The following is an 11,523-nucleotide window of genomic DNA, read 5'->3' as shown; positions in this document are numbered from 1 at the left end:
GGCTGCAGTGTGGAGAATGGATTGTAGAAGGAAAGAGTGGAAACAAGGAGGTACATCAGGAGGCTATTGAATTGGTCCGGGCAGGAAATGACGGTGACTCAGACAAGAGCGTGTAAACAGGTGTGAACAGATTCAGTCCTCTGCCATTTCCTGAATAGGCTGGGTTCCAGGAAGCAGTACCCCCGCAGGGGAGGTTTACAAAGCCAGAGATAATACATTGAGTTGAAGGCAGAAATTATTATTTTTCAAATGGATCGAGTCAATTAATACTTGATGAGTTCAAAAGCAAAACATTTCTACAGTTATCAACATTGTAAAGCAATAAATAATGATGATGACAGCAATGTTCCAGGCATTGTTCTATCGCTGATTGGGGGGAAAATCATTTAACCTCTCAGAACCTCGGTTTCCGCATCTATAAAATGGGGCAAGAATGCCCGCTCTGAAGAGTCAAAAGTTGTTTGTATCCCATAAGGCACTGGGAGAGACTGAAGGTGGAGGCGGCTGAAGTGAGCCCCACCCCCACCCCCCGCCCAGGTAAGCCCATTTCCAGCACCTGAGGCCAGGAGCGGCGCAACACTTCCCCTCCGGACCACCAGAGGGCAATGTCGCCGATTGCAGCACCGCCCTTCCGCGGGGGCGACGCTCTGTCCCGCCGGCGTCTTTCTCTTCCACGTGGGGACGCAGGATGGCGGCGGCCGTGGCGGTGGTGGTGGGTGTGCGTGAATGGGGGCGGAGGCCCGCGCAGCTGAGAGATGGCGTTCTGGGTCCCTGAGGCCGGAGGGAGGTGGAAGCGGGGGCCTCCCCGTCTAGCGGCTTGGCTGACCCCCGCCGCGCGTTTCTGTGCAGGGCGAGGCGGTGGCGCGCGACGTGCAGCGGCTGCTAGTGCAGTTCCAGGATGAGGGCGGACAGCTGCTGGGCGCCCCGTTCGATGTGCCAGTGGACATCACCCCAGACAAACTGCAACTCGTGTGCAACGCTCTGCTGGCCCAGGTGAGCGGCGGGCAGGCACGACTCCGCATCTCGTTCCCCTGCGTGGGGCGGGCGGCGCTGTCTGGGCCGCCCCCAGACAGGAAATCTAGAGACCGAAGGTCTGGCGTTGAAGGCCTACTGCTCCTACTCGCTAACAGTGGTTGATGCACTCCGTTGAGTCCGCGGCGGTGCTGCCCACCGCTGGGGAGGGTCGGAAGATGTAATCTGTGAAAGCGCTTTACACGCCAACCATGTAGCATCCACCTGCGGAGAGCGACCGTATTTTAAGCGCGTTGAATGCATTATCTCATTGATTTCTAGCCGCAGCCCCTGGGACACGTTAATATTCCCATTTTACTGTGTGGCCCGGAGGGATTAAATTATTTGCACGATACTACACAGTAGGTAAAGTCCCTGGGTGGTGTAAATGTTTTGTGCTTGAGTACTAACCTAAAGGTTGGTGGTTAGAACCCACCCACCGGCACCGTAAAGATTACTGCTAAGAAAACCCTAGGGAGTAGTTCTGTTGTGTATCGCCATGAGTCAAATTGACTTGATGGCAACGGGGCACACACAGTAGGTGGTGGATGTGGAATTAGAACCCAGATCTCTCAGCCTCAAAACCCATACTCTTAACCTCTAAGCCAGTGTTTCTCGAAGTGCTGCCCTCAGATCACGTGAGGGGTGGGGAGTGCTTGTTAAAAATGTAGTTCGTGGACCCCAACCCAGACTTACTGAACCAGATTCTGGGGGTGAAACAGGGAGTCTGCGTTTTTAACAAGATTTATGGATGCTTCGTTACACGTTATATAACATAGGGTGGTGCTTTGAGAAACACAGCATAGTTTTATATGCTAACCCTAATCCCCGACATTAGTTTTCTTTTTTGAAGAGCACTGAACAACGTGAATCCCTTAGTCATGATAAACAGGACATTGGGCTAGTTAGTGTTACTTAGTTGCTCCGAGCCTCAGGTTTTTTCATCTGTCAAGTGGGGATATTAATGTTTACCTCCCAGGGTGGTATGTAAATGTATTACAGTCCCTCTTCAAGGATTAAAAGGGTCTTGCTCAATGGGGAGTGATGGGGGTACCCATGAAGGGTGGCTGAAGAGAAGGAAGTTTCACCTTCCCACAGCTCAGCAGGCAGCCTCCCAGGTGGAAGGCTGCCCCTGCACATCCCTTGATGAGGGAATTGCACTTGCCCTCCAGGAGGATCCCCTACCACTGGCTTTCTATGTCCACGATGCTGAGATTGTCTCCTCGCTGGGGAAGACTCTGGAGTCGCAGGCGGTGGAGACGGAGAAGGTCGTCGACATCATCTATCAGCCTCAGGCTGTTTTCAGGGTCCGAGCAGTGACCCGCTGTACCAGCTCCTTGGAGGGTCACAGCGAGGCGGTCATTTCCGTGGCTTTCAGCCCCACGGGGAAGTAAGGACAGCGGCAGAATTGGGGAGGGGAGTGTGGGGGGTACAGCCTCTGGCTGGGTGAGGAGGGTCCGCCTGAGTTATGATCAGTACCATCAGTACCATGGGCTCAGGGTGTGAGTGAGTGGCTTCCCCGTGGCCAGTGAGGCTTGGTCCCCAAGGCCAAGGACACCTGCCTTGGAAGAGCCCTTCCTGGACTTGATATCAGGAGATCTGGCCTACCAGCTCGGCTCTGCCCCTTCCTAACTATATGACTTGAGGAAGTCACTTAACCTTTCAGAGTTAATTCTTCATATGTGAAACCAGAATTATTTGCTTCTCACAACTCCATGAGGATAATGAGAAGCTTCAAAAGCTGGTTATGCCAGGGCCATTCCTTTTAGAAAGGAAGAGGAGAGAAATGGCCTCGTGGGGTCTTTTTCCAGATGGAATCAGTGTCATATTTCTCCCTTCTCAGGGGAGAGAAAAAAGTCCAGTCCCAGATTCTGTTCACAGGAGTCAGGTGACTGGGTGGTAGGGATGTACAGGTGCAGTGTCTCAGGGGTGGGCCACCCCTCCCCCCCACTGCAGAGATTGAGCAGCCTCTCTTCCCCAGGTACCTGGCCAGTGGCTCTGGGGACACCACTGTGCGCTTCTGGGATCTCAGCACTGAGACACCACATTTCACATGCAAGGGTCAGTATGCCGTTAGCCATTTAGGGGGTCTTAACGCAGTGGTGGGTGGCTGATCCACTCAGCTTTTTAGTTCCTGAGGTGGCCCAGAGCAGAGTCCAACCCCTTAACATCCGGTCCATACTGGATTCTCCTGTGGGACCCAGTCAGTGGCTCCTTGTTCCTAGGTATGGACCGTACCCTTGAGCCTAGCCAGCGCTTACAAACTGCAGAGAATGGACCAAAGAGCCAACATGGGGTGGCGGGGAGGGCTGATGGGCAGATAGCCAGGAAATCCTGGGTTCAGTCCAAACTCTACGCAGTGGTCCTCACACTAGCGTGCATCAGCATCACCTGGAAGGCTTGTTAAACTACGCAATGCTGGGCCCACCCTAGAGTTTTTGTTTCAGTAGGTCTGCTGAGGGGAGGTGGGGTTCTGAGAATTTGCATTTCTAACAAGTTCCCAGTGATACTTTGGGGACCACACTTGGAATAGCCACTACAAAGAGTTTGGCTGCTAACTAAAAGGTCGGCAGTTCGAGTCCACCAGCCACTCCTTGGAAACCCTATGGGGCAGTTCTACTCTGTCCTGTAGGGTCACTCTGAGTCGGAATCAACTTGAAGACAACGGGCTGTACCACGTACTAGCTGGGTGACCTTGTGTAGGGCACACTCCCTCTCTAAGCCTCAGTTTTCTCATTTGGCTAATGAGACTGATAATTCTTGCTTTGCTCCATACCTTAGAGCTGTTGTGAGAATTACATGGGGTGCTGTGTATGAAAAGACTTTGTACCACGTGTCATATAAGGAATTATTAGAAAGTGATGTTATCTGCAGCAAGATGCACAACTCTGAGCACTTAGGTTGTGTTCTCCCCATACCTAGAAAGCCTCATTTCCTTTTTTTTTTTAAGGCACTTAAATTTATTTTTTTCACAGTTCTGGAGGCTGAAAGTCCAAAACAGGGGCGCTGCCTTGTTGCTAGCCCCAGGCATTCCTTGTTCCTTGGCTGGTGGCCCATCAGCACGTAGTGTCTGTCTTTCCTTGTGTGTGCGTGCCTCTGTGCCTGTTACTAGTTATCACTGAATCAGGGTGACTTATGGCAACCTTGTGTATAACAACACAATGTCTGCCGGTCCGACCTGTGCCATCTTCGTGAACATCACTATGTTTGAGTCCATTGTGGCTCATTTCCCTTTCTCGATCGTTCATTTATTCAGCAAATAGTTATGGAGCGCCTGCAATGTGCCAGGCACTGCTAGCACTAGACAGATGTGGTCCTTCCTTTATCTCTACCCTCTTAGGACACAGACACTGGGTCCTTAGCATATCCTGGTCCCCAGATGGCAAGAAGCTGGCTTCCGGCTGCAAAAATGGCCAGGTAGATGGTGGTCAGGATAACTAGGCAGGGGCTGTGGGCCCCTTTGCTGGGGGAATGGTTCAGAAACAGGTTCTAGGGGGTTCAGGGAGGGTTGGGTGGGTGGTGGTAGATGGGGGACCTTTGGTGGGGCCAGGGACAAGTTGGGGAGGGTCATTTGGTAAGCTTCTGTTCTTCAGATTCTCCTGTGGGACCCAAGCACGGGGAAGCAAGAGGGCAGGACCCTCACGGGCCACAGCAAGTGGATCACAGGCCTGAGCTGGGAGCCCCTCCATGCGTAAGTGAGCAGTTAGAGCTGTGAGGGGGGCAGCGTGCGGGCTGTGGTGACTGAGGAGTCAGTGGAGACAGTCTTCCACCTGCACCGCTGCTTTGGAGAAGGCTGCTCTTCACAAGGCCTGAGAACCGCTTGCAGTGCAGCCAGATCTTGGGGTTAGGAAGCTATCAGATTGTCGCTTGCCTTTGAGTTGGGAATGGGAGGAGCCATTGGAAGGCAGGCGTTGCCAGATCAGAAATGAGGTCACAGCTCCCTTCTTCCCACTAGGAACCCCGAGTGCCGCTACGTGGCCAGCAGCTCCAAGGACGGCAGCGTGCGGGTGTGGGACACGACCATGGGCCGCTGCGAGCGCATCCTCACTGGGCACACCCAGTCGGTCACCTGCCTCCGATGGGGAGGGGACGGGCTTCTCTACTCGGCGTCCCAGGACCGCACCATCAAAGTCTGGAGAGCTCACGATGTAAGAGCCAGCAGGGTCCAGCAGTTGATCTGGGAAGTCTCAGGTCATGGGATGCCAGCGCTGGAGGAGCCTTGCTAGCAGCGAGCCTGGTGTTTCTCACTGACCCAGTGTCCTGCGATTAAGATCACACTGAATGAGGGGTGAAGCTGGACCGGGGTCCTGATTCTTAGTCCCCATGCCACCACATGTCACATCTTCTGGAATTAATATGGGGGTCCGGGTCCCTCAAGTGTGGAGAGTGGTGTGTGTGTGGCTCTGTGTCTGGGGGTGCAGCTTTGTGTCTGACCTGTCTCTCTCTCTATTCCAGGGGGTGCTGTGCCGGACTCTGCAAGGCCATGGCCACTGGGTCAACACCATGGCACTCAGCACTGACTATGCTCTGCGCACAGGGGCCTTTGAGCCAGCCGAGGTCTCAGTTAATGCCCAAGACCTCCGAGGTTCCTGTGAGTGAGCAGAGAAGGAGGGGAGGGGGCTGCTTGGGAAACAGCCGGTTCTCTTGCTTAATGGTGTGAGTTGGATCATTTGTGTTGGATTTTCTAATAAGCCTTGTTCCTCATCTCCTTCTCTCCCCCCTGGTACCCGGACACAGTGCAGGAGTTGAAGGAGAGGGCCCTGAGTCGGTACAGCCTTGTGCGGGTGAGTATGTGCTGGCTGCGTGCCTCCCCGGCTCTGTACCTCTTCCTCAACTGGTCCCCAGAGCACTCACTCTCTGCAGTCACTCAGGCCCCCTCCCTTCTGGCTGCAGCTCAGAGTGCACCTTTTCCAGAAAGTTATTCTTGATTATCCTACTTTACAATCCTAAAATCTTAATGCAGTAGGGATTACTTTGTCTTATTTTGTTTTGTTTATTTGCTTATCTGTTGCATTCCCAAGGTGCCTCTCTTTTTTTATTTTATTTAAGTTGTTGGTTAAGTAACACATTCACGTGGTCTAAGGTTCAAAAGATACAAAAAGGTATACAGTGAGAAGTTTTCCCTCCTCTGTCCCATAGACAGTCTATTCCTTCTGGAAGCAGCCAACACCACCAGTATCTTCCAGAAATTTTATGTACACACACGTATATATGCACAAATATACTGTGTTTTTACACAAATAACGCACGCCTTCTGCGTTTGTTTGCTAGCTGCGCCCTCCCCTGGTGAGGTATTTTTGTAACTGTGCTATGCTAATTTGCTTTTACAGCAACATGTGGGACAGAACTGGCATGGTGGCACTTGTGAGGGTGCCTCATAGGAGGAGGGTGCAACCTGCAAACAAACGCAGAAGGTACACATTGTTTGTGTAAAAATACAGTACATACAAACACATGTATAAACACATATGTATGCATATCCAAACATAAATCTTTCCCGTCTTTAAACATCACTCCATACCTTGCTTTTTCATGTAGCCGTATATCATAGGAGTCATTCCATGTGAGTACCTAAAGTTTCCTTTTCCCTTTGGGGGAGTGACTTGCTTGGTAAATGAATGATTTATAAGGATCAGCACAAAGCTGGTTCCTATGAGGTAGAGGTTAAAGATGTCCCAAATGTCCAACTTTTCCAAACTACTGTCCCTCCATCATCTCTAATATCAACTACTCCCTGTCCCCTCAGCACTCTCCCTCCCGTCTGTGGTAATTTGCTGCACCATCTCACAGAACTCATGAACTGTACTTAATGTTTAAGTGGTTTATTAGGGAAGTAATGGGGTACAGCTCAGGATCAGGAACAACTCAGGATATAGTTATTGATCAGGACAGCTTCTTCTCTCCCTCTGCTGCTGGGCCCTGCTCGGGGCCTTCTCGGACAAGTGTTAACAGCTCTTAGCTCTGGGTCAGCAAGCCCCACCATAGCCGTCTCACACTGGTCTCCTGGTTCCTGCCAACTCACGCTCTGCTGTTGCTCTTACTACTGCAGCACCACCATCTCTCGCTGTCTTCCGTGTTACAGCTCCTCCCTCTCTGTATCTCCTTTTAAGCTTAGCGGGATGGGAAAACTGACCAATCCCCTTGTTAGAGTTCCATATACCTTATTTTCATGGTCCCACCCCCATGAAGGGTTCCATGCACCTTATTTGCATTAGCAGCACACTGTCCAATCCCCTTGGTGTGCCAAAAGCACCTTATTTGCATAGTCCCACCCAGTCATTGTATGAGAATCACAGACTACGGCTAGAGGGGCTGTGCTAAGTTGTTGACTGTAGCATACCTAGGGTCCCATGTGAGTTAGTGGTTGGCCCAGGCCTCCTTTCTCCTAGTCCTGGCCCCTGTCCCTGGTGTTGGGTAAGAAGTGGTGTGCATTTGCTCCTGAGTTCAGGCTTTCCTCTCTGAGACCGTATCTGACACTGTGTACTTTCTGCCTGCCCAGGGCCAGGGCCCAGAGAGGCTGGTGTCTGGTTCAGACGACTTCACCCTATTCCTGTGGTCCCCAGCAGAGGACAAGAAGCCCCTCGCGCGGATGACGGGACACCAGGCCCTCATCAACCAGGTGCTCTTCTCCCCTGACTCCCGCCTCATCGCCAGCGCCTCCTTCGACAAGTCCATCAAGCTGTGGGATGGCAGGACCGGCAAGTGAGTGGGTGGGGAGAGGGTAGGAGGAGGGGTAGTGGGAGGAGCTCGGCTCTGCCGCTTACCAGCTGTGTAGCCTTGGGTAAGTGTTTGTATTTTCTGAGCCACTTTTCTCTTCTGTAACATGTAGGCAAAACTGCCTACCTGTCAGCTTTGTTACAAGGATTAACTGAGTTGGTATATTTAGGGTCAGCACTAAATGGGCACTGAAAACATTCATTCATTTCATATCTAAGGAGAGAAATGATCTTAACACTGGGGAAGTGGCAGGTTTGTGTTCTCACTGGTGTCTGACTCTCCTCAAAGTGTGGTCCACAGACCAACGGCATCTGTATCACCTGGCAGCTTGACAAAAATGCAGAGTCTTGGGCCCCATCCCAGCCCTTCTGAATCAGAACCTGCATTTTAATAAGATCCCCAGGTGATGCTTCTACCCGTTAAAGGGTGAAAAGTACTGCTGTAATGAGGCTGCATGTACGTGGGGTTGGTTAGGTTGGTTAGGTTGGAGGTGAGGCAAAGGCCTGGGCAGATGAGAGGGAACAAGGGAAACCTCTCTGGGCCTGAAGGGGAGCTGATTTTTGAGTGCCCACTATGTGTGTGTCAGGCATTGTGTATCTCACACAGCAACCCTTTGAGGTGGGTAATTCAGTTCCTTGTTAAGATTAGGAAACTGTGGCTCTGAGAGGTCTAATGGCTTGTCCAAAGATAGAGCTAGTCTCATGCATCTGATGTGTTGGGGAGGTGTGTCTGGTAGATTGGCTCAGCAGTTGGTGGCATCGGATTCTACGGCATGCGGAGTCGTGCAGGTAGGGAGGCCTGGCAGGAGGCACACTAGAAGCAACTCATTTGGGGAAATTGTATACAGTAGTGATGATCAGTAATGCTTTTACATTGTTCTGGGGTGGGAGCCTGGCAGTGAGACTTTATACAAGTTCCCAAGGTCATGCTCACGTACAGCCAAGGTTGAGGACCACTGAGCTGGGCTTGGGGGACCCTTCAGTCCATGTTTGAAGCTCAAATAGCTGTCATCCTCTTTCCTGGCTCAGGTACCTGGCTTCCCTACGGGGACATGTGGCAGCTGTGTACCAGATTGCATGGTCAGCCGACAGCCGGCTCCTGGTCAGCGGCAGCAGTGACAGCACACTGAAGGTGTGGGACATAAAGGCCCAGAAGCTGGCCATAGACCTGCCTGGCCATGCTGACGAGGTATGGCCACCCTTGGGCAGGAGTGGGACTGAATCCTGGTACCCCTCAGCCTTGGCCTGCTTCCTGCCCTCTCCTCTAACTGTCTCCCTGCCCACTTCCCCTCCTGCTCCTCGCTTTAGGTATATGCTGTCGACTGGAGTCCAGATGGCCAGAGAGTAGCAAGTGGTGGGAAGGACAAGTGCCTCCGGATGTGAGTTTGGGGGAAGTGGTGGCTAGTGTGCTTGGCTCTCCTGCCCTGAAGTTGGTTGCTCTCTGCAGCCATTCCCTTCTGGCGTAGAATTCTGAGGGACTCTCTAGTGCTCATGCTGCTCTGAGGTGGTGTGTGGAGCCAGGCTCTCAGTGGGCAGTCGGAGGCCTACGGGGGTTTCGGGAGACCCTGCCAGTACTCAGGCCACTCTCTAGGGGTGAGTCCATGGCTCTTTCCAGATTGTGGCCATAGTTCTTTGTTGGAGCCCTGGACTTTGAAGTCTTCAGACCTGAGTTCAAATCCTGGTTCTGCTTTTCAGTGTACGATCTTGAGGAGCTTGGTTAATCTGTTTCTTGGGAATTATCAAAGCTCAGCAGACTGTTGGGAGGATCAAAGATAGGAGGGGGAAGACACTTTGGGACCCGAAGCATTGTGTACCTGTAAAGGGTTGTCAATATCACCGGACACCTATGGTGGGCCTCCCAGGGCCCTGGGTTGAGGGCCTGGCTGAGGCAGGCAGTGGGTGTGCAGCCTGAGTTTGGGTGACCAGAGCAGAGATGGTAGCCAGGATCTTGCTGAATGTGAGGGTAAACCACAGGCTCTTCCTGCAGTGGGCTCCTAGGATTATATGGCAGCCTCCCTTTCCTGAGGTGGGATCCCTGTCCTGACTCCCTCCTGTTCTTCACAGATGGAGGCGATGAAATCCCACAGTTCTCTCTGACCCCCACCTGGACTCAGCCTCTGCCAGCTGCCTGCCCTGACAGATCAAAGGCAGGGGTGGCAGTTCACATACCCTCGTCCCCAGAGGGGACCCTAAAAACAAGTGTGTCCTACTGTCCTTGGACAGACCCCAGTGGGATCTCCGGCAGCTCCCCTGCCTGGACCACCCAGAGCTGCAAATTGAAGTCCATGGGGTGTCATTGCTGAGCTCAGCTCTTGACCATCACTGTTTACTTTCCTGGAGCTGAAGGAAGGCCGACAGCAGGGCTGGACCTCTGCTGCTCCCTGCCTCCTTTTCCAAACTCTCTTGAGGATTGAATCTCACATTCTTTGGCTAAATAAATAACTTATATTTTGTGTGTTGAGGTTATAACTCTGTCCTAGAATCCTAGGGCTCAGCCAAGGACTGTGCTGAATCAGTTTGTCTAGCCTCCACCTCTGCACTAGACTGCACCAGAACCACACTGACAAGGAAGTGGCTTCCCTACTCCCCCTGTGCCTGTAAGGGAGAGGCCACCCAATCCACCAGTTGAGGCAGGGGTGAGCTGGCTGAAGCCTGTATAGTGACCAGAGGATCATCTAAGGCTGTGCTGTCCAATATGGCAGCCACTAGCCACATGTGTCTATTTACTTTAGCTAGAATGAAAGAAAGTTAGAAATGCGGCTCCTCAGTCCCTCTAGCTAAAGGCTGCTGACTTGAACAGTGCAGATATAGAATGTTTTCATCATTGCAGAATTCTTTTGGATGGTGTGCTCTAGGGGGTGCAGTCCTCGGCCTCTCCTGCAGTCCCTGCAGTGCACTGAGCCCTGTGCTGGGCTCTCAGGATACAGAGAAGACAATGGCTGGCCCAGAGGACTCTAACAGTGGAGGTGGTGGGTGTGTGCAGAAGGGCTGTGAGAGGACAGGTTCTGTTGCTCCATGAGATCTTGGAGGTAATGAAGGGGATCCCCACCAGGACATTCTCACCGTCCGTGCATCCTGTCCCCACTTCCTCCTCCATCTGATGCTGATACCATCTACTCAGGTTGAACTTCCAAGCCATCCTTGTCTGAACTGCTCAGGGTCACGGCACTTCTGCTGTCTGGTTCCATCTCACTCCCCAGCCCCATCTGTGCTCATGGTTTTGCAGATCACCTAGCTGCTGTGGTTCTCAGTTTCCACCTGGCACGTCTCTTGCAGTGAGGAGGCTGGACAAGGGGCAACGGACCAACAGTGGCCAAGCTCCTGCTCAGGGCCAGGCAATTCTCTCCTATGGTCCTCACAGGAACCCTGCAGCCATGCCTGGAAGGTTTTCACAGCTTTTTTTGATGAGGAAACCGCCCATGAAGCTTAAATGATTTGCCCCAAATCCCTATGGAGCACAATTCTACTCTGACACACACGGGGTCGCCCTGAGTCGCGGTTGACTTAACAGCAACTGGTGGTGGTTACATCCAGTAAGACTAAGAGCTAGGATTAGACCCAGATCCTGTCCCCAAAGCTTGTACACTTTCTACTACATTCTCCAGAGCTTGGTTCCTGCACTAACAGTCTGCAGGCTGCCATCACCTCTGTCTAAAATGGCTGTTTTTCCTGGTATCAGTGTTTTTAGCCTTTGGGTGCCAGTCTCTTTCTCCCAAAGGGAAAAAGGGGATGTTGGCAGAGCCAAGCAGCTGGTTGTGATTGCATCCTGTTGCCTGGCCACCCTTGTTTCCCACCT

General features: G+C 52.3%; 1 protein-coding gene across 1 annotated transcript; it reads left to right on the top strand.

The window, feature by feature from the left end:
- Window positions 1-939: 939 nt before the first annotated feature.
- On the top strand, window positions 940-10,390 carry NLE1 (notchless homolog 1). Its single transcript, XM_023739676.1, has 11 exons — window positions 940-2,401; window positions 2,993-3,072; window positions 4,352-4,428; window positions 4,605-4,702; window positions 4,967-5,159; window positions 5,467-5,602; window positions 5,749-5,795; window positions 7,511-7,713; window positions 8,757-8,916; window positions 9,036-9,106; window positions 9,792-10,390. Exons 1-11 carry the CDS (start codon window positions 2,046-2,048, stop codon window positions 9,802-9,804), a joined length of 1,434 nt encoding a protein of 477 aa, XP_023595444.1. The 5' UTR covers window positions 940-2,045; the 3' UTR covers window positions 9,805-10,390.
- Window positions 10,391-11,523: the final 1,133 nt, after the last annotated feature.

The sequence above is a fragment of the Trichechus manatus genome, unplaced genomic scaffold (assembly GCF_000243295.1).
Source record: "Trichechus manatus latirostris isolate Lorelei unplaced genomic scaffold, TriManLat1.0 scaffold00138, whole genome shotgun sequence".
NCBI lineage: Eukaryota > Metazoa > Chordata > Mammalia > Sirenia > Trichechidae > Trichechus > Trichechus manatus.
This window is presented reverse-complemented; position numbering and strand designations above follow the sequence as displayed.

Excerpts from the sequence above, each read along its gene's own strand:
- NLE1 (XM_023739676.1), top strand. The coding sequence starts at position 2,046 with ATGGGGAGTGATGGGGGTACCCATGAAGGGTGGCTGAAGAGAAGGAAG. Across the intron at positions 4,703-4,966 it reads AGCTGGGAGCCCCTCCATGC|GAACCCCGAGTGCCGCTACG; the intron begins GTAAGTGAGCAG and ends TCTTCCCACTAG. Across the intron at positions 8,917-9,035 it reads TGCCTGGCCATGCTGACGAG|GTATATGCTGTCGACTGGAG; the intron begins GTATGGCCACCC and ends TCCTCGCTTTAG.